Genomic DNA, 23,337 nt, shown 5'->3' with positions numbered 1-23,337 from the left:
AAAGTTGTTTGTAAATAAAATGATGTTGAAAAGAAAAGAATGAGTGTTAAGAAGAAGCAGCATTTTACCATGTTGATGAACATAGAAGTTACCAGGGATCCAACTATTTAAATCCACTTATGCTTCAATTATGCTAATTATTTTGCAGTACCTATTGTAAAGCAGACCTGGGAAAATGAGGCTGCCCTTATTGAATACTATAGTGATTATGCAGAAACCTCCATTCCTACGGTAGATTTAGGAGTACCAAATACTGACAGAGGTGAGTTCTGACTAATTACCTACTTTGTACAGATTGTCATTATGCAAATATAGTAAGTTTTCAGATGAAATGTCTATGGCATGTATACAGGGGTTTAGGTTGTAGCCGTGTTGGTCTAAGGACATAGGCAGACAAGGTTCCTTGGGTGAATTTGATATCTTTTATTAGACCAACCCAAATAGTTGGAGAAAAGTTATTAAAACTTACTATACATACTATGGCATGTATAGTAAGTTAAGTTGAAGCATTATGCTTTTTAGGACTCTCCTCTTCAGTCAAAAACAAAAAAATATTCCTATTAACAATCTAGAACAAACTATGAGTGGAGATTACAGTTCTTTTAACAGAATTAATCATTTTTTTTATTGATTTAAAAAATATGTACTCTGGGCATGGGCATGGACATGGTAGAAATGCCAGGGTGGACAGAGTTTTCTGCCTACTGAAATGTATCCCTTTGCTATCTCTATTCTAACAAGCCTGTGCTGAACAAGGCTGTTAACAATAGTAATGAGGAAGTCTTAGGTCTGAAGCAGAAGACCTAATGGAAGCTGGTTGCTGGAGCATAACATACTTTGCTATCTGAATTCACAGAAATGTATTCTGACTTCTAACATGGATGTGTTTAGACTTTGTGACAAAATTGTAAAGTACTTTCTTTGAGTTCATAACACATAGTATGTTTAAAGTCATACTTTACAGAAAAAGCTCTTGACAATATGGCTACAGAAATTTCATTCGCTTTCATTTTCTTACCTTCTTGCATATACTTCATAAAGCATTTTTCTTTTGCTCATTGTCACAGGCTACTATCACTTTCCGAAATGAACAGACTATATTTTAATTTCCATTTTCTTTGCATTTTTTCATTTTGAAAACTTACTTTTTCATACCTGAATTGCCCTTGTTATATTTTAACAAAAGAGTATAAAATGGAAATATTTGTTTTAACTTCTGCTATAAGTTCAGTAAATCAAAACATAGGTGGCAAAAACGATAGAGGTTTCCAAAGTCAGGAAAAATATTTACAAAGCTTTAAAATGAGACAAAGCAAACTGCTTTTTGTCAGAAGACGTTTTGGGAAAAATCTCAAATGTAATGGTTTGCCTTTGTTTATTTTTGCTTATTGCCATATGTATTAGTAGTGCTTAATTGCTGTTGAAATGCTTTTAAAATCTCTGTCTTGAAGACAGGCTGCGTTCGTGATTTATAGTTTGATTTTTCTGAGGAAAGTTCTGGGGAAAATTTTTAGCTCTGATTAAATGTAAATAAGACTTCTTTATTCTCCCTTTATATTCATTCTAAACAGACGTAGCACACATTTCAGTCATAAAATACTATGTTGCATCTTTAAGCCGTTGCTTAGGTAAAGCTATCGACAGAACTCGAGTTAGTGTTAATCATAGAATAGTAGGACCGGAAAGGATCTGTTAGATCATCAAGTCCAGTCCCCTGCCATGGGCAGGAGGTAATTGGATTCAAATGAGCTCAACGAGGTGCTTGTCCAGCCTCCTCTTGAACACCTCCAGGGATGGTGACTGCACCACCTCTGCTGGGAGCGTGTTCTAGATTCTAGATACGTTTACGGAAAAGAAGTTTTTCCTTATGTTCAGCCTAAATTTTTCCTCAATTAGCTTGTGCCCATTGGACCTTGTCCTCCCAAGGGGTGTCTATCTGAAGAGTTGCTCCCCTAGATCTTGGTGTTTGCCCTTGACATACTTGTAGGTGGCTATCAAGTCACCTCTCAGTCTTCTCTTACTCAGACTGAACAAACCCAGTTCCTGGAGTCTCTCCTCATAGGGCCTGTTCTCCAGACCCTGATCATACGGGTGGTGTTTCTCTGTACCCTTTCAAGCTTATCCACTTGAAGTGTGGTGCCCAGAAATGGACACATTACTCCAACTGTGGCCTCACCAATGCCGAATAGAAGGTGGGGAGCACCTCTCTGGATCTACTGGCAATTCATCGGCTGATGCATGCCAGAGTTCTGTTTGCCCTGCTGGCGACTTTATCACACCGATGGCTCAGATTCATCCTCTAGTCGATTGTCAGCCCCAGGTCCCTTTCAGATTCAGTGTTAGCCAGTGGACCACCGCTCATCATATAGTTATGATGAAGGTTCTTCCTACCCAGATGAAGGACCTGACATTTGTCCCTACTGAACCTCATCTGATTGCGTTGAGCCCATAGTACCAGCCTGTCGAGGTCATCCTGGATCATTACCCTGTCCTCAGATGTGTCCGCATTTCCCCACAGCTTGGTGCCGTCTGCAAACTTAATCATTGTGCTTTCCACTCCCTAATCCAAGTCATTGATAAAGATGTTAAAGAGCACGGGCCCAAGCACTGATCCCTGGTGGACACCACTGGAGACGGCCCTCCAGGATTAGGCCATCCCATCGATTACAACTCGCTAGGATCAGCCTCTGAGCCAGTTGCTAACCCACCTCACTGTAGACTGGTTTAGGCCTGTACCCTCCAACTTAATTGAGAGTATCTCATGGGAAACAGTATCAAAGACCTTGCTGAAGCCTAGGTAGATGATGTTAACCTCATGTCTCATATCCAGCTGCTTAGTAACCTGGTCATAAAAGGACACCAGGCTTGTTAGGCATGACCTTCCCCTGACAAAGCCATGTTGTCTGTTTCTTAATACCACACCAGTTACAAGCTTGTGGTTGATGGCCTCCTTGACAATTTTTTTGAAGATTTTTCCCAGGACCAAAGTCAGACTGACCGGTTTATAAGGTTGCCCCTCTTCCCTTTCTTCAGTGAGAATTGCCTCCTTAAGGAAGCACCACCATTCCTGAACTCCCAAATCATCCAGTCTCTGCTTGCGAAGGGCCTTTCTAACTAGACTCCTGAGTCTACCAAAGTCTGTTCTTCTGAAGTCTAGGACAGAAATGCTTCTGAAGTTTGCTGGCAGAATTCCCAGCCTTTCGGTGGATGTTGAATCTGATCAGATCATGATCACTGTTACCTAGAGTACCTCCAATCTTCAGGTCACCTACTATGTCTTCCCCTTTGGTCAGCACGAAGTCCTGAGTGGGTTTACCCCAGTCAGTCCCTCCACAGCCTGTGTCAAGAACAGGTCATCTATAGCTGCCAAGAAGTTGGTTGACCTGCTGGAGCTGGCTGAATGGTCTTCCCAACGGATGTCAGAGTAGTTGAAGTCACCCAGGAGTGTCAAGGCTTTAGTGCTGGCTGCCTCAGTTAGTTCCATGGAGAATGCCTGGTTGCTCTCCTCTTCTTGGTAGGGAGGCCTATAGTAGACTCCCACAATCAGGTCCCCTTGTTGTTATGCATTGTAATGATTGTTGTTATTCATTTGGGCGCTTGTGCCTATTCAGGCTTAATGTTAACCCCCCCTTTCCCACCCCCATGCAGACTTGATGCAGTGTAATGGTAATTAATATTCATGAGTAAAGGAGTTATAATAGCACTTTTCAACCAGAGAGTTCAAGGAAGTATCTCAGAATTCTCAATTTACAAACAGGAAAACTGAGAGAGGTGAAGTGGCTTGTCCAAGGTCATCCATCAGACCAGTGGTAGATCTGAAAGTAAAGCCCATGTCCCTTGAGGTATAGTCTGATGTCCTACCCAGTGGTCTGCTGCATCATAGAGACCACTATTATGTAGGAAACATCCAAATCCAAGTCACTTAGTACAGTACAAGATAAATTTGAACCTAGATCTTCAACACTCTTGTAGACACACAATTACTGTTGCATTATCCAGTGAAATGTATCACTCAGTTCAGTTTTAGATAGCTATTTATAGTAATTTTTTTTTTAAAGAAATAACAATGTATTTTTCTTTTTCTTATTCCCATCTCTTTCTTTTTTTAGGTCATTGTGGAAAAACCTTTGCCATTTTGGAAAGATTTTTTAATCATAGCTCTTCCAAAACACCATGGTTAGTTATAGTGGATGATGACACATTAATAAGGTATGAATTTCAGTATTTCAGAAATTACCTTGATGTGTATTAGTATGAGTTTTAGAAACATTTACTGCTGTTATATGTTAAGACATATAGATAAATTATTTATTTGTATGCTCCTTCAAAGAAAAAGGTGCAAGATTCCTTGCTCCAGACATTCTTTGACTGGTATTAAAAATGCAGCTTACTCTTCAATAAAGGTGTAGACACGTAATAAGTTAGCAGTCTGTCTGGAATATGTGGTGGTCACATGTTGAGATCTCTTGATTCAAAAGCATATGAGGTTTTAGGTGGTTATACTTAGCCTGAGGCTAAGATGCATGATGGTACATTTCCAATGTAAATGAGACCTGAGAGGAAAGAGATTCCATTAACTCAGAATCAGTTCCCAGAGTCATGCAGACCTATATCTAGGCACTTGTCATTGGTAGGAAATGCGCTCAATTTCAAACACAAGCTAATTTTTTCAGTGATGAGAAACCCCAGAAATTCTTAATTTCTTTTTTAGAGTAGGTTTAATATATTTTTATCACTGCTTTCAAAGAGCAAGCAAGGTCAGGATTTGAACAATACTGTAGAAGTGTCAAAATGTCCAAAATAAGGTGAATCCAATCAACTCATTTGGAGGAGGAAGTGTTGCAGAACTCACATGCATAATAATAAGTGATCCTACAGTAATCAGTGAGGTATAAATGCCTAAACAAATAAAGCTGAGCAAGTATGTACATTGGGACACTATTGCTTTTCAAAAACAGAATTTGAACAAATTAAGAAGCTTGACACAAAGTTATTCAGATTAAAATAAAATGAATAACTTACTGTGGCGGAAAATCTGATCAGTGTGTTGTCACACATTCCACATCTTTTACCTGGCACTTTCTAAGATAGAAAATGAACTTATTGCTTCTGTAAAATGGAAATGTCTGATTTATGTGTTTATACTCTTCTATCAGGATCACATCCTCATGGGTGTGAGGAGAAATGGCTCAAAATCATAAAAGCATCGTTAAGGTTAAATCAGGTTATGGAATTTGCAGAGGGCCAGATGTAGATGATGAGGCACTGACAGACAGGAAAAAAACATAAAACAGCACTTTACTGGAAGAGAAAGCGCACTAGTTTGATCTGGCTTCCCAGTGTCTGTGTAGATCAGGGGCTTCAGTGGGGCTTTTTGGCACTTTTAGCTAAAGCTGATTCAATCAGCTATTAGATAAAAGTGCTAAAAAGCCATGCTGAAGCACAAGATCTATACAGACATTGGGCCAGCTGGGTTAAACTAATGCAGTGCCTCTTCTGAGCATGCACTTTGCTTGGTTCAGGGGCACACCAAGTTGAAAGTAAAACTTTGTTTTTGTTTTTGTTTTGTTTTGTTTTTCACATCTGTAAGCAGCTGTTTAAGAGTTTGAATTTGCAAGTTATTGTACAAGGAAAATTAGGACTTTTTTATAGTCCTGATGGAGAGAGAGAAACATACAGGTTATATATAATAATGAGATTGCTCTAACCTGGTGGTGAAAATTGAAATTCAGGGAAAAATATTGTCATAGTCCAGGTAAGGAAAAATAGTGTTAGGAATCAGTTTCCTTTTTGGTGTCCCACTAACCTGAAGATGAGATTTAGAAATTAATTTATCATTCCCAAGCTTTTTTTAGGATTTTCAGTGTGTAGTAGCACTGACTTCATGTAATTTCCCATATTGTACAACAAGAATCAGTTTAGTCCATTTACATTGCAAGGACCTAGTTTTATTGGTCCTTACCATTGAATTGCATTTAGCATAATTATATTACGTATTTTTCTGTACTGTATCACCAAAATTGATTCATATTACTTTGAAGAGTACTACGACAATACTCAAGTCCCCATTATTTTTGGTTAAACATGTATTTATTTTATTTAAGGAAGAGTTTCAAAGGTTGAAGAGACAAATTACTTGTAGATAATTGGTAATTAATGAAATTTTAATGTAATTAGTATGATTACATAATGTTCAATACTGATTTAAGTCAATAAACAAAACTAAAATTTCACGAAGGTATTATTTGTGTAATGACTGACAGACTAAAATAGGTTTTGCAGCCAGATCCAAATCACCTCTATTTGGAAAGTGCAGCACCTAAAATATAGGTTCCTTGTCCTGCTTAGGGTAATCAGCATAATTAGAGTTAGGTACCTCTGCTTCCTGTTGCGTGACCTAAGTTACTTGTTTCAGGGGTATAGGTTGTAGATGTGTTGGTCAAAGGACGTAGCCAGACAAGGTTTTTTGGGTAAATCTGATATCTTTTATTAGAGCAACTCAAATAGGTGGAAAAATTCTTCTTTGAAAGCTTTTGGGTACAAATACCCTTCATCAGGCTGAGGAAGTATGTTTGTGCTCTTCCTGGATGGCATGAATACATCTTTACTGACTGGCTTTTTTGCATGCATACTAGCCTCTGGCAGCTTTACTATTCATTCTATCCAGGAAGAGCACAGAAGAGTATTTGTACCCAAAAGCTTGCAAAGAAGAATTTTTCCAACTGTTTGAGACGGTCTAAAAGATATCAGATTTACCGAAAGAACCTTATCTGCCTAAATGACTTGAGTACTCAGTGTGGAAATGCCTACTATTAGGCAAGTACTGCCTCTGGAACTCTGATTCTATTTGGGCCTCTTGAAACTACTGTCATAATAGTAGTATTTGTTATAGATGGCTAGTCTTGATACAGATCACTTAACACTCTTAATTCTTTTGCTCTTAGAATTTTTTCCTGTCTACCATTCTTGCAGCCAGGAAAAATACTAATGTGTTTACTTTGCAATTAGGCTCAACTTTGCAAGAGCAACATACTTGTTCCTTTTATGAAATATTTCCTAAATGATCAACTTCATAATTTGAAGCTAATCCCCAAGAACTGTATCTGAAACCTCTTTCTAATCTTCCATCAAAAGGTTCTGATCTGATTTCTTCTTTGAATCTGCAATTTACATATATTTTTGTGTACTGTATTCCAAAATGCCTTTTATATCTACTAACTTCAGGGATTTTGAAATTTGTTTTAAAATAAATAAATAAAGAATGTCTTTATCAGATTTGGAACTATTTTTAATATAATGGACTTTCTTATTTTAGCATCTCTAGGCTTCGGAAACTGCTCAGCTGCTATGACCCAAATGAACCGGTTTTTCTTGGAGAACGTTATGGCTATGGATTGGGAACAGGAGGGTATAGTTATATCACTGGTGGAGGAGGGTAACTTATTTTACCTGTACTTTTATTGATATCTAAAGTAATCATTATTTAAATGCAAATGTTTGACAGTCAATACTGTAAATCACATAAGTCATTTACTGACATAATAGAAAGTAGTGACAATCAAAGGAAGAGATCTGTATGACTGTTTGCTTGGTTTGTCCCAGGTTGTAAATCAAATTATGCTCTTTTTATCTTGTTTGGTTTTGTTTTTCTAATGTAAGCTCTTTTTGATATGCAGATTGTTATGCAAGGGATTAAGCGCTGGTCTGGATGGAAGATGGTTTCTTATTCAGATAGGTCGCTGTAGGCAGATTTTTCCAGTCGTTATGTTTGAAACTCATGGATTTTCAATGGGGTTTGTTTGTAGTTTGATTTATAGGAAGTATATGCATCATTATTTATTTGTTAGATCTCTGTGCTGCCTTTCCCAAAAAATGGGAAGGGTGGCTAACTATAAAAGAAGGAATAATTCATGCATTCAGAATAAATATTAAATAAGTTATATAAGCTATATAGTATGAACTTCCAATTTAACCTTGCTGGTTAAAGGTCTGCCCAAATAAAGAAAAGTCTTATGGCACTTCCAGAAGATGTCCAGGTTTGGCTCTGTAGATTACAAGTGAAAGGGAGTTCCACAGCAAATGAGCTAGGGCTGTGCAAAGCTTCAGGTGCTGATTCAATTCGGAGGAGATTCGGCCCAATTCAGTCACTGAATCTCTGAATCTGAATTGAATTAGGAAACCAATAAAAAGGTCTAAATCAAGGTGAAGCTCTCCGAATCGATTCGGAAAAGTTTCAGAGAGCTTCGGAGATTGGGGCAGTCCCCACTCACCGCTGCAGGGGACTGCACCCATGCTCCGTGCTGGTAAGTAGGGGGCTGGAGGAGGGGGGAGGGGACCAGGGGGGACCCCTGCCAGGCCCCATCCCCTGACCCCCGCCTGCTCTCCCAGCCCCATCAATGGTTGCCCCAGAGTCCCGGCACTTTAAAAAAAACAACAAAAAACCCCCCCAAAAAACCCCTGCACATACCGGCTGCTAATAGGTGTGGGGGCTGATCCGCATTGCCCCATGTTTGGGAGGGTTCTGCCCCAAGTCCCATCCTCCTGCACCCGCTCTCCCAGCCCTGTCAATGACTGCCTCACCTGGCCCCAGCTCCCAGTTCTTTTAAAAACAAACAAAAAAAGCCCTGTACTCACCGGCTGCTGCTGTGGCTGCCAGGGCTCCTGGGGGCTCATGGCAGCACAGGGCACTGGGGGGGCAGTGGGGATTGCTCCCCTGCCTGACAGCAACCAGTGAGTGTGGAAATTTTTTTTTTTTTTTTTAAGAGCTGGGATGCTAGGGCTGGTCGGGGTAGCTATTGACAGGCCTGGGAGAGCAGACAGGGGATGGGACCTGTTTGATTCAGCCGATTCAGCGGCGGGCTGTTTGATTCACCCGATTCAGCGGCGGCCGAATCTCTAAATCAGATTTGGCCGAATCAATTCAGGACAGTGATCTGAATCATTGAATTGAATCACTGTCCCCCGAATTGGCAGAATCTGAATATGAGGTGAATACTAGCTACTGCGCACAGGCCTAAAATGAGCTACTACTGAGAATGCCCTCTTTTTTGCAAGAGAGCTTGGTGCACAGATGATACTTTAGGTGGTTGCTCTCAGTGGACTTTAGGGGTCAAGGGAAGATATGGGAGAAAGTGGTCCCTTAGTTACATAGGGCCCAGTCAATTTAGCTTCATCTAAATAATATCGATAGGCCCTATTACTTGTGGTTCTGTGTCCATCTTGCTGCTTTAAGGCAAATTACAAGGGCTATGAATTTATTTATCTCAACAAGTTAAAGTATAAATAATTATTTTTCTTGTTCTGAGTGTACTTATACTATTTAGCATTCCTGTTCTCCATGAACAAAATAATGTAACTCATTAAACTGGTCCTTTCTCCATGAAGAGCTTACTTGCATTTTTATTGTCTCCCATAGCATTAGAATGTATTCATCATTCTTAATTAGACAGTTTACCGCTTCCATTAAAAACATCTTTTGATGCTGGAGTACTTGCTTCAATTTTTAAAATATTTTTATTATTTACTTGGATTTTTTAAATTTTACCATCTCTATCCATCAGAGCTCTTTCATATTCAGTTCCAGACAGAAAAAATATATAGCATAAGCTTACCTTTGCTTCATCTCCCTGTTTTTGAGGGTATTGGTTGGAAGGCAGTAACTCAAATTAAGATCCTCATGATAAATTTGACCATGCCCATTCTGCTAGCATCTGTTTGGTACATTTACCAAATTTGTACAGATGAGATTCACAGCCACACGCATGGTTCTGATGATAGGAAATGGTCTTTGTAAATCAAAGTTCTTAGTAGAGTTACTCTTTTGCTTCCAGTAATATTATTTGTCATGGTATTTTTCCCCTGTATTTATTTTACTCTCTGTGTGGCAGATTTGCCTTAAATGTGCACTGCTAACTCAAAGCCTTTCACAGTATTAATCTTGACAATTCAAAGACTTTTCCTTGACTTTTGTCTTGATGTCAGTGTTAGCATGCTGGGTTCCATTTAAGGATCGTGCTAAAGTAATGAGTTCTTGTGGAGGGTTGGGATAGCTATCTCAGAGTCTGATGAATCTCCTTTATGTTGTTTGTAGCAACTAGATTGTCAGATATGTTGATAGGGTTAGGTGGAATTACAGGTTTTGCCTGAAAAGGAACAGCTGTGGAATGTTAAGCAGGAGAGTTTATTCTTAGTTATAGAGCTCACAAATGCCATGAGACTTCTGTGCACCAGCTGCTATCAGAGCCTTGTTCTTTGATGGCATCCATGCCTTGAATCAGGGGTTGTCAATGTTTCAGGAGTGGCAGGCCAAAATAATGCAGCTTAGTCCATGGGGGGCTGCCACCACCACTTTTCTCCCACCAGAATAAGATGTTGACCCATTAAGATTTTCCATAATTAAGTGAATTGAAAAAAAAAATAGCTCTAACTAAAATAATTATTTTTCAGAAAAAGTCATATCACGAAGCCAAGACTGAATGCTCTCTTTTCAAATTGTGTAGTTTCCAAGTAGTTTGTGCCAGTGTATGACGCTTCTGGTTATAATTTTATTGCATCAAGCACTATTTAATTCATGAACATTATTTATAATTTAGTAATTGCATTTTTATAACTTTTCATTTGTTTATGTTATTTAGGATGGTTTTCAGCAGAACAGCAGTCCAGAAACTACTTGCTAGTAAATGCCGATGCTACAGCACTGATGCTCCTGATGATATGGTCCTTGGAATGTGTTTCAGTGGTTTAGGAATCCCCATAACACACAGTCCACTCTTTCATCAGGTAAGAGAGCCTTTTTTGCAAGTATTTGAAAAATGGTATGTATTTAATTGATTTGCTTATTTAAAGTGCACTCCAATTCTTTAAAAAAAAACTTTACAAATTGGACCAATGTCCAATAATTATAAGCTTTCTCAAATGTAAACGTTCCCACTACAGTACCCTGTCTACTCAGCTCTATCACCCAAGGAAAGCTAGATAAAAGAACTTCCCCAGCTATAGGGAAACTGGCAACAGCAAAAAGTCATAACGTTTGAAGAGGTGGAGGAGCACAATTTATTTTTGCTATCAGAAATTAAAACCTTTCATCCACTGGAACTGAAGGAAAAAGGAGAATGCTGTTTAAATGTTTCCAGACTGTCCATATTTTGGAAAGTTGGAAATGGTATATAGAAGAGAATTTTTGACTCGCATCTGGTTTATAAATTTAGCTCATAGGCATGCTATCAGTTTACTCAAATATTTTTATGGTTTAGTTAATCTGTAAGTAAAACTGTTCACACAGATGTTATTTTGGCCTCCAGAACGCTAATATTAAAACATTGCAAAGTTTCCATTACTTGTAGAGCAAAAGTTTGTATTCTGAACATTTTTGCAACTTTTATAAGAATAGATCAGTTGACATTTTAGATTTATTTTAGATCACTGGTAAGTGACTTTTTGATTTGTCCAGTTTTTGTATTGTAATGTATTGATTCAACTTTTTCCTTCCTCAATCAGTTGCCTTCCTAATATTATGTAAATCAAAATATCAGTTGGCATTTATGCTAGTACTTTTGTTCCCTAAAATTAATTGCTGCTTGCGCTAGATTTCTAACTAAGGTGTAAATATCTCAATTATATAGGGCCAGGCTGCAACCCATTCCATATAATGATACTAAGCAGCAAGGAGGCTCAGAGCATACCTTCTTTAGCTATACTGCATTGTACCATTAAATCCACAGACGTGAATTAAAGGGGGAATGAGTCTGGTCCTCCTTACCCATTGATGTTGTTTAAACAAGCACATTAGGAACACACATTATAGTAAGTATAGTTAGACCCAGGAGCAGCAAGGAGTTTAAGTAGCAAATATTACTCCATCGCATTTCCCTCACATTTCTCTAGGGCAGCACAACAACTCTGCTTTTAATTTGGGCTAGACTGCAGATTGATAGTCTGTCTCATCCTGCCATCATCATTTACCTGAGTAACAGCCAGCCAGCACAAATTATTTTTATACCCTTCCATACAGATATTGTTTCTACATACGCATATTAAATTAACCTACCATACACTAAAAACAATAAAAACACACATTTTAAACCCATATGTGTAAGGTGCACCTTCATACATTTATTTAGCAGCTTCCAGCAAAGATAATATGGAGGCAAGAGCAAGTGGTGCAAAAAGAATTACCCACTAAGGAAAATGTGGCTGCAAATGGACTGTGTCAGGGCTGTAATGAAGCATGAAGTACAGCTTTTGGCAAGGATTTTAATTACAGTTCTAGAAGTAATGCAGAGGAGTTGCAAGAAGAAATTTTGCAGCACTAAAGTGACATGTTAAGAACATTTCTATTCTGAGTCCACTTTTGACATCTCCCATTGAGCTGTTGCCAAAACCTCCTTTTAGCTCAACATTTCCCATACTTAGACTTCGGTCACTGGAAACGTTTTGGGCTTTCTTTAGTGAGAAATTTTAGGTGGGTTGCACACCCTTCCTTTCGTCCCCAAGTATTATGACTTTCAGCAGGTTTCCTGATGGTTTGTGCTTAGTATTATAGGTTTTCTCAACTCTGTATTTACTGGTATAGAACCTGGTCTCAAAAAAGGCAGTACTTTTTCTGAGACTCTTCATTGACCAAACTAGTCATTATTTAAAGAGATGATGATGACCCCCCCTGGGATTGGTATAACGTTTTTCAAGTTTAGGTCTAAGGGAATTTTAATAGAACAGTTAGAAATTAAGGGCACAAGTATTTCTTAAATTCTGCACCACAAAATGTATAAGATTTGAAGTTGTTTTTTGACTTAACCTTCATTTTCTATTTGAAAGTAGGTTTCTGCACAGAACACCAAGACCATTTGGCAGTTCTTTACTTCACCATTTTTCCATATTACAGATGAACTACATTTATTAAATGTAGGTACATCCTCATTGATTGAAAGAAAACCAAGACATTCACAAATTTTATATCTTCAAATTTGTTATTAAACAATGATATTAGAAAACTGACTGGTTGGATGTATGCTAAAATTAAGGAAACAGTTTGTATTTGAAAAATTGTATGCCACCACATAGTTTGTGACACTGTTATTAATATGTACAGAGGTACAGTTAAGATTGCATGGGCTTTTCTTTGCCTTTATTCACTGTTGAGGGAAGAACACAGTAATAACTCTCTCGGTGACAGTTCTCATGTGTCACAAACTGCACTGTCCAGACACAAAATAGGAATCTATAACTAATGGCCTTGCACAGTTTTACCACATACTCACAGAAATCCATTTATAAATATTAATTGCACTTAAATTTTTCAAAAAAGTAGGAAAAATGAAAATTTGTTTCAAAATGTTCAGTCATTCTAATATTATAAAAGCCTAAGTATGTCTGTCCGTAACGCTTTATTTGCACTCTGATTGATTGTCTGAAAACAGAGCTGGCCTTGTCTCCCGCGACTAACTAAAGTTAGTCCCATGTCAGTCCATACACAGCTTTAATGCGCCTTAATGTGTCTACACACACGTTAATGTGCCTTAACTGTTCATGCCTAATTTGATGCCTACTTTTGCAGGTATCAAATTGAGGTGCGTGTAGCCTAAAATTGCCATTTTTAAGGCACATTAAGGGCCTGTATGTGTAGATGCACGCCTTTAATGTGCTTTACATAGGATTAAAGTGCCTTAAATGAGCATGTATAGATGCACCTGTACAGTCAGAAAATAACTAGAAAAATGTGCTTTCTGATTTGACATTTCAGATGATATCTGGAAAAATATCTGAAATAATGCTTAAAAGGTGCAAGTAAGAAGGAACTGAACTCAACCTTCAGATTTGTAGTGAGGGGTATTTAAATCTTTTTTTTTTTTTACTCAGAAATGGAGCAAATTTAATTGTAAGGGTTTGGTCTGTTAAGGGCAACTGCCACTACAGCTGTGGCTGCAAAGGCTCTTGGTAGAGATGCAACATATGGTGACAGAAGGGGTGTTTCTGCCAGCTTTACTACTACTTCCTGAGGACCAGAAGCTCTGCTACCAGATGCCTCTTCAGTTAGCACACCTGTCTCCAGAGCATGGGTTTTGCTGCCTCAGCTAAGGGGCATGCTATTTCAATCTCTGAGCTGACCTAGCTGTTATGGTAAAACTTGGGTGTTAGGCGTGGCCTAAATCACATTGAACAAGAAACCCAATACAGTCCATTTGCAGAATATAACTACACTTTTATATAGTTATTTGTAACAACTTAAAAGTTGCTGACCAGAAATACCTAAGAGAGGGAATAGAACAATCATTGAATGTAAATTAAAGTGTATATACTGTGCAAAAAAGGAGGAAAAATAGTGATCAAGTTATTATATCCTGAGACCTGCATGAAAAAAACTGTCTTTTTTGTTGTCTTTCCTCCTCCTCTATTTTTTCTGAAGTTTCATTTGTTTGACTTCCCCAACAGCTTCATGCATTTTACCACACAGCCCTTTACACTGTGGTGGCTCTCCCAATTGCATTCTTTTAAGTCGCTGCTAAACCTCTTGTCATACAAATCCTTCTCCGAGACTCTTCTGTGATGGTTACAGAAATGCTGCAAATCATAATTACTTCACAAAAAACTTGTCTGAGCCATCAAGGTATGCAATGTGCATGAAGTCTATAAGTTAAATGGATGTTAAAAAAGGCACTTTAAATTCTGTGTGCCCCCATGCCAAGCCCAGTGCATGGCCAGAAGCATCACATTAGTTGGACCCAGCTCGCCCAACCTCTGTATAGATCAGGTGCTTCAGCGGGGCTTTTTTGGCACTTTTATCTAATAGCAGATTTAATTAAGAAGCCCCTCTGAAGTGCCTGACCTATACAGATGCTGTGGAGCTGGGTCCAACTAACATGCTGCCTCTTCCAGTAAAGTGTTTTTTTTGTTTGTTTTGTTTTTTGTTTCCCCATGTCTGTCAGCACCCATAATGTAAAGTGATCATAATAAATATTCCTTCCTTTGTGTAATTGTATGTGCACATACACATTCCCTCATGTATTCTTGCATGTGGGTGTAATCAACCCCCTTGTGTTTTAGCTCACTGAAGAGTTCCCTGTGAGTCCAAGCTGGTCTTCTGCCATACTTGTTGGTTTTTTGCACATCAGGATGGTTTGTTTCTGGGCCCTTAGTAAGGTTTCCTTAAAGTACAACCAGCTGTCCTGGACTCCTTTCCCCCTTGGACTGGCTGCCCAAGGGATCCTGCACATCAGTTTCCTGAGTGAGTTGAAGTCTGGTTTTCTGAAGTCCGGTGTCTTTACTCTGCTGCTCTCTTTCCTTTCTTTCCTCAGGATCCTAAACACAATCATCTCGTGGTTGCTGCTGCCCAAGTTGCTATCCATTTTTACATTCCCAACCAATTTGTCCCTGTTTGTAAGCAGATCAGTAGCATGGCCCCTAGTTGGCCTCTCCAACAATTGCACCAGGAAGTTGTCCCCAGCACTCTCCAAAAACCTCCTGGATTGCCTGTGTATTGCTGTATTGTGTACCAGCAGATGTCAGGGTGATTGAAGTCCCCCATGAGAATGATCATCTTGATCTCCAAAAAAGCCCTTACACTTGGCATCATAACACTATTACCCACACAGAACTTTGTTGTACTGACATCTGGGGTCTTACCCTCTTATGCAGCATGGGTCTTCTGACCCTGGGGACTGTAGCCACCATTTGATTACCTTCAGTGTTTGGGTCATACAGGATATCCTGCAGTCTCTTAAGTTTACCTCTATCAATCCACCCTTAGACTTCAGGACCTCCTGTCTTTCATGGCCAGTCTTTTCGAGAGGAGGCTAGAGAGCTCTTTTCTTCCTCTAGCACTGCTTCTCTACCTGGCCCCTTCACAGGAAGAATCAGAAGACTTCCAAGACTTGCTAAAGTTTCTGGCCAAAGATAAACAGCTTTGCCCCAAAGAGCTAGTTGAGACACCAATCCATTTACTAGTCTAATGATTCCAGGGTGACTTCGCAGTCCCTTGTTTTCTGTATCTCTTGTTGAGGCAAAAGTTCCTATTTTGTCGGATCCAGCCTTATGGGAGGGCTTCACCAGCTTCTTTTTTCTGTGCTACCACTTCTTCTCATACTCATCTGTTGGAGACACCAAGAAATAGTCTGAGGTTTCAAAGATCTGCCTTTCACCGTGATCCTTCTACAGGACTGGGGCTTTGACAGTATGGTCAGGAGAGAGGCACTTGACTTCTAGGACATTTATTTCCATACCACTCTTTAGCCATGTCACAAAAAAAAGGCTTACCAGTGGGGAAAAACTGTTATCATTCCCATTATCAGGACTTTTCCCAGTATCACCTTCCATTTGACCTCTCCACAGCTATTACTTTGGATTCACGTCCAGCTAGTTGATGAGCACTGCTTTAGAGTCATTCACATAAGAGAAGGTGTTTTACCATTACTAAGAAGAGAATGGAAGTTGCTAGTTCTTCAAGATGTCCACATACCATTTGAGTACCACCCTCCTTTCCCTCTTCCTCAGGCTCTCTTCCAATTTACCAGTTGAGGAAACTGAGGAGTGGTGTCTGTGTGCTCCAACCTTTTTTCCCTTGGTGTAAAGGGATGAACTGGGACAGGACTTGGCCACACTCTTCAGGTAGTGCCTGACAAGTGCCCAGTCAAAGTCTCAAGGGTGAGCACCTACACGTGTAAATGTGTGTAGACAATCCATTTTGAAGAACTATGGTTAGTTGTAAGTAACTTTTATTTTGAAATGAGCATTGCATGGATGTATTGTTGTAACCTTGTTTTGCCTTGATTCTATTTTCCTTATCTCACTTATTAATTTAGGTCCTGATTCTGTAACCTGTTTCAGAGCTTCTTTGAAGCCATGGGCCTTCATATGGACATAGGCCCCACACTCAGGTTCTGGGACAAGGACTATGCATTTCTATTTGTTTCTGTAAAATACCCATCACACGCAATAAAACGTAACTATTCAGGTTAATGTTAATTGTATAGTGTAATTGGATCCCAAAAGACTGGAGAGAAGGGGGAAATGGAAGGCAGTTAGGAGAGGAGTATAGTTTAAAAGGCATGCACATATAAAGCCATCTGATCCATGCCGAATGATGCAATTAAAGCAAATAGCTATTAAAGTGAATTTTACTACTTTAAAATTATCCAGGCAGCAGAAGCTTTACATAAATTTCAAAGTAAACAAACTGTTCTCCCCATTACAGGAAGTTTTTTGTCAGCCTCATGGGACAGTATTTCAATAACTGTCATTGTGAGGTTCTGTAAACATTTAAGGTAATGGAAATCAAAGGTGTTCACCAAGATTGGCAGTTTCCAAGAACTTAAAGGACTTGGACTCCTTCATTCTTCAATTGAACTTTTAAAATAAGCATATTTATAGATACAGTATCAAAAGAAATAAATTCCAGGAACAGATTGTTAATATTAAATTATATTGCCTGGTTTTGTAAATAGAATGTACAGGTCACAAAATGAGAAAGCAATGTATAGAGTTCATTAATTTACTACCACCAGGTGAAGTCTGCAGCATGGTGCGAATCAAGTTTTAATTTGTCAATGACTTAAAGGTGATATAAGAAAAGAATGATCATATTATGTTACTATAAAAGCAGAGAAAATAGAAATAACTTCTTTAAGTCTACAAGGCTTAAAATTTTGAGATCAAATTGTATTTAGAGTATAGATATGCTTCTTTTGCTAATTTACTTGCACTGGTAACATTTAAATGTTTTTAACAGGAATCTCTGCAAATGCAACTTGTTGTTTTTAACATTAAACTGTAACAGAAAAAAATAATACTCCTGTTGTATTGAAAAGCCAGCGACATACTGGATGATTTAAATTACATCTCTTTCAGTGCAGTAGATAACTGGTAACAAAGTCCAGATATCTGGCACAGGAGTTGCATCTTTTGTCTTCAGTTATCTTGTCACATCACAAGATCTTTATGTTTTAGCAATTAATCTTTAAGGTGGTAGGGTCTTGGATCATATTAACCAGCCACTACTAATAGTTCTGGCATCCAGCATCTTCTCTTCATAGAAACCAAACAGCCCAGAAAGGGGCATGGTATAAAATGTTTTAAAACTGAGGATGAAACAAGTTTCTAGGATTTGACCCAAAATTTCTTATCACATTAATATTTGTGCAAATTCTTCAGTGCAGGCAGCTGCTTGTCACATGGGGCTTATTGACCTCAAAAGGTAGACCAAATAGTCCATTTGGAAGTAGATCCTGCAGATTGCTCTAGGAGTAATAACCAAGCAAAGTAAAGTAAAACCACAGCACCCACTGACAATCAGCTGTGTAGCACAGCTTTCAGCCAATGTAATATCATGTGAAGTAGAAGGCTGATTACTTTAAAATGTGTTTTTAATTATATCCATTTATGCAAATCTGTGCTAAAAAGGTACTGAGGTTGCTAAGTCAAGTATGCAAAAGTTAGGAAGTTCTAGAGTTCTAGTTGCCTGTGTAACTTTTATTCTGCTGCCATATATGTCCATCCTAAGTAGTGCATTCTTGATCTTACACTAGAGACATCAGTGGGAAAAGGATTTATTCCCTGAATGAGGCTGGAAACCTATGATAAAAATATAGATATATAATTGGTAGAGTTTGTGCCCTGGGGAGGAATCCCCTCAGCAGCCTCATACCCCAAGAAGTGGAAGAGGCTGCTGGTTGGGGGAAGGTGTTGGTGCAGCCAGAAGCTTTGGGATTAATGTGGCAGCTGGTGCTGATTTCCATCCCAAGGGGCAATTTAAAACCCTGAATTTGGTAAGTGGGTGCAGGGGGCAGGTGAGAGGGTTTAACCCCCTGGGGGTCTCCACTAGGAGTGAAGCTGATGAACAGACTCCTTGCCCCTGCTCTCCCTGTTGCTGGAGCATAGAGCCCTGCTGCCTCCCAGAGCATCTACCCTGCTCACCCATGCTCAGTTATGCTATTGGAGCAAAATAGTATGTCAACTTCTAGTTAAATATTGTATCCCATCACATATGCAGAAGAGGGAAGGTTTAAGGTTACAATGGCAACTCTAACTGTCAAAGGCTTGAATGTGCAAGTGAAATAACTTCCTCTCTTTGTATTATTTTGTACTAGTTATTACGCATTTCCCAGATTTATCTTTAAAAAGTTTTTAAAATCCCTCATCCTCTATCAGCATCAGCAGTGTTTTGAAATCTGTACGTCAGGCAGAAGTTTCAGACTTGGACCACTTGAGTTGCAGGTTGACAGACCTCTGGAATACTCCTATATTGGGGTGGGCAAAATACGGCTTGTGGGCTGGATTCAGCCAGTGGCAGGTGTTTGTCCAGCCCAAGGCAGGTCCCTCAGTCCCCTGGCCCAGGCACAGTCCAGTCGTGGAGCTTCCTGCCACCCCTGGGTACACAGTGGGGTTGGGGTGGCTCTGCAGCTGGACTGCCTTTCTAGGCAGCCTGGGCGTGGGGGTGGTTCCTTCTGGCTGCTACCTCCAGTGGCCTCAGCCCCACAGTACCTCCAGGGACCCGTACTGCACAACCCTGACCCCATGCATCCTGCACCTTCTCTGGCCTCACTTGCCCAGGCTCGGCAGTGGCAGTGCGGGACAAAAGCTGCTACTCAGCATGGGAGGGAAAGCGGCCCCTCCCCATCCCACTGCTGGCAGTTCCCTGTTACAGTCGCCCAGAGCCCATGCAAGGCTGCCCTGCATCTCCACTGCCAGTGCAGAGTAGATGCAGGGCAACCCTACACAAGCTCTGGGCAGATGCAGTAGGAAACAGCTGGCAGTGGGAAGGGAAGGGGCTGCTTTCCCCTGCGCTGAGCAGCAGCTTTTGTCCCACGCTGCTGCGGTGATCCTGGAGCAGGTGCAGGGTGTGTGGGGTCAGGGCTGTGCAGCATGGGTCCCTGCTGGTACTGCAGGGCTGGGGCCAGCAGTGGTGGCAGCCAGAAGGAGCCACCCCTGCCTGGGCTGCCTAGAAAGGTAGTCCAGCTGCGGAGCAGCCCCAGCCCTGCTGTGTGCCCAGATGGCAGCAGGATGTGCCACGGGTGGGTGGTATGAAGTGGCCCAGGTCAGGCCTGAGCCCAGGTTCCGGCTGATCCATTCTGGCAGGGGTGAGTCCGAAGTGAGCACCAGGTGCACTAGGGCTGCATACTGCTGGCAGTGGAAGGGGAAGGTGCTGACCAGCTCAGGGGGGGCTCATGGGGAGGGTCCCATGCACACCCCACCGTACCCACAAAACCTCACCCTCAAACCCCACAACCACACCCTCCCCCACACACAATCACACACTCACAAACACTGCACCCACCCACACCCGCCCCCACACGCACCCTTCCACACACGTGCACCTCTGTGGGGAACCCTGCTCACTGCTGTGCACACACACATGTACCCACACCACCACATCCACGCGCACCCGTCTCCACTCAACCCACCCACCCATACCCCCACAATATACAAGAGTAAGATTCATTTTGAGCTATTATGCAATCACCTCTGTATATACCACACAAATGCACACAAATCAGGACAAAACTTTTAAAAAAAATAAAATTAAAATGGTATTGTCAATTTTTGATTTTGTGTGTGTGTGTGTGTGTGTATACACACACACAAGATGGCAAGCCCCTTTCCAGTGGGGATCAATATTGTGGCATGAGAACCATTAATAATGGAAAGTGGCATGAGAACCATTAATGGAGAGTGTTGAGTGATCTGAATGTAGGGAGTGTCAGTGTTCTCAGTACATCATAAAAAATGTGATTGAAAACATAGTGTACAGAGTCAAGGAACTATTCCAGCTGTTTTTCCTTTATATTCATGATTCAGTTGTTATTTATGACCATTTTCAGTTGGGCATCAGGCCTAAGTTTATTCTTTCTGAAACTGGAGAGCCTAGAAAGCATGATGATTGCTGTCCTTAAAAGTTATTGATGCTTGAGTGCAGATCAATTCACGGCATTTGATATTGTGGAATTGTAGAAAAATACATAGTAATGTTACTGTTGCATTACAGCAGTATTATATTAATGATATCAGAATTTTTGCCGTCAGAGAGATCCCTTGACTTTCAACAAGTGAGTACAGTATTTTTGCTTTATGCTCCCAATATAGGCACGGCCAATGGACTATCCAAAGGACTATCTTTCTCACCAAATTCCAATATCTTTTCACAAACACTGGAACATTGATCCAGTGAAGGTGTATTTTACATGGCTTGCACCAGATACAGAAGATTCCCTTAATGGAAAGAAACACAGACATCCTAAGGAAGATTTATAATCTGCAGAAGAATTTAAATATTAACATACTGCAACTTTGGGATGGGGAGAAACTACTGCAGTTTTGTTGTTGTGTTGTATTTGTATCGTCTGTCTGTTCCTTGCCTAGAACAAAACTAATGTTTCAATCCAAATAGAGATTGATGTATATGTAGATGCGTGTTGCACTTGTTAGAAAAATAAGTAATCAGCTTGATTTTTTTTCCCATTTGTGGGATTTGAGGGGTTCTTTTTGGAAATCTCTTAGGGATTTTGAGTTTTGTAACCATTTTTATTCCACTGAATTTAACCTTTACTTAGAGGTCAAGTCCAGTATTTTACCTGTTTTGTTTTGCGTTTTTCAGACACCGGCAATTCATGTTTCTGTTTTTCCTCACTGTCTAATAGTAGCCTAAATTCCACACTTTGGGATCTGATCCTAAAAAGTACTGACACTTCTAGCTCCTGCTGGCTTCAACAGAACTGAAGGGTTCCAGGAACCCCTTTGCATGAGCTCCTCTTGAACAAGAACAAGGCTAACAAATGTTTGAATGATTATGGGTATGGAGGGAAGACTCTAAATACTGTACTTGATATTGTTTTTAAGTAAAGACCTTGTACATTCATGGGCTAAATGAGGATCTTTTTCTGAGTTCTAACGCCTGTTGTAACTTTAACAGTTTAGCATTTATAAAGAAATACCATATAGGGAATCCAAAGTAAATGAAGATTAGGGGTTCTTAAACTAGTCACAAGGTGTCACTATTACACCTTTGAAAACCTAGTGATCATATATCTATTTGGCAGTTATAAAAGTTTGACTTAAGGAATTTTGAAAAACTGATGTTTTCGATATTTCTAATGTGTTCATCGCTGTGCTGTGTAGGTACCAAGCTAAAATACTTTGCAATATCCCTAATTTATATCACCAACAGTATAAGTAGTACAAAATAAATCTAAGCAAATTTTTATGCATAGTAACATGTAAAGAATTATGCCTATTTGATTTTTTTTATTATTTTCTATATGTAATTCAGTTTTATAAAGGTATTTGTATAAAATCTGGCTTTAGTATGTTAAAACTAATTTTTCTACATTAACTCTCTTCCCTTTAAGACCACAGTATATGGTGCTTATATGCTTTCTCTAACTCTGCTTGCTTATATTGTGACCAAATACAGGGTCTTAAAGCCATATTGCTGAAGTTGTTTATTTGTACATGTTTAAACTATCTTTCTGTAGTTCATCACTTGATTGAGTTCCAAAGTCATGCAATACTTACTCCAAGTCTAATGGGGAAGCAACTGGTTACTATTTCAGTAATTATGAAAGTATGCACATTTTTGTGAATGTAGCTTGTGGATTTTTAAGCATATACATAGTGAGTACATATTCATAATGGATTAAAATAATGTTTAAACAGGAGTAATCCACAGTATGTATTTCTTCTTCCTTCCCACTTTCAGTGCCTTAAACAGTAGACATTTCTACTGATACCGGAGCTACATTTCTGGTACCATGGATGTATTGTTAATTATGTTTACTGTTTAGAACTGTGTGAACCTAAATCTGAATAAAAACAGACTTGTTTAAATTTTGTGTGCCCTGTAGCTATGCTGCTTATCAGACCAAACACATTGGAATATGCAATTCCTTTATCTGGTGCACCTTTTGGCAAATATGGCATAGAATGTTATTCAGCTAATGAAATGGATACCAATGTTGCAAAAAGACCAACTGCATTTACCTGAATCCAACACAACTTCGAATTTAAGATGATTTCTTAATTATTAAATTCCAGATGTGGAAAAGTATAATTCTGATATACTTTTTCATGTCTAGAATCTAATTACTGGAGGGTCATACTACATTTATACCCTCTCCCCTCCATGGTGGGGAAAACAGTGGGGGGGGGGGGGAGGGCACAGAAGCAGCCTGCCCCATGTCCTCCTGCCTGCCCCCCCACAACACTTGCCCTCCCTGCACCTGCCATTTGCCCCCCTCCCCAACACATGCCTTTCCCTAGTGCGTGCTATCTGACCCTTCCACCTGGCCACTTGCACCTCTGGTGCCTTCTTCCCCTGCCACTTGCTCCCCCCCCGGGTGTCTTCTCCCCTATTCC

At 39.8% G+C, this 23,337-nt stretch overlaps 1 protein-coding gene across 1 annotated transcript in view; it reads left to right on the top strand.

Annotated features, from left to right (window-relative positions):
- The window catches only part of B3GLCT (beta 3-glucosyltransferase), a 125,493-nt gene extending 102,699 nt beyond the window's left edge, over positions 1–22,794 (top strand). The window contains exons 11-15 of the mRNA XM_025213641.1: positions 149–262; positions 4,110–4,209; positions 7,316–7,435; positions 10,635–10,779; positions 21,070–22,794. Of these exons, the coding sequence (XP_025069426.1) occupies positions 149–262; positions 4,110–4,209; positions 7,316–7,435; positions 10,635–10,779; positions 21,070–21,237 (647 nt within the window). The 3' untranslated portion in view covers positions 21,238–22,794. The remainder of the gene's footprint in view (positions 1–148; positions 263–4,109; positions 4,210–7,315; positions 7,436–10,634; positions 10,780–21,069) is intronic.
- Positions 22,795–23,337: the final 543 nt, after the last annotated feature.

Source organism: Alligator sinensis, unplaced genomic scaffold (genome assembly GCF_000455745.1).
Source record: "Alligator sinensis unplaced genomic scaffold, ASM45574v1 scaffold406_2, whole genome shotgun sequence".
NCBI classification, from domain to species: domain Eukaryota; kingdom Metazoa; phylum Chordata; order Crocodylia; family Alligatoridae; genus Alligator; species Alligator sinensis.
The sequence above is the reverse complement of the archived record's forward strand: the minus strand, read 5'-3'. Positions and strand labels throughout refer to the sequence as shown.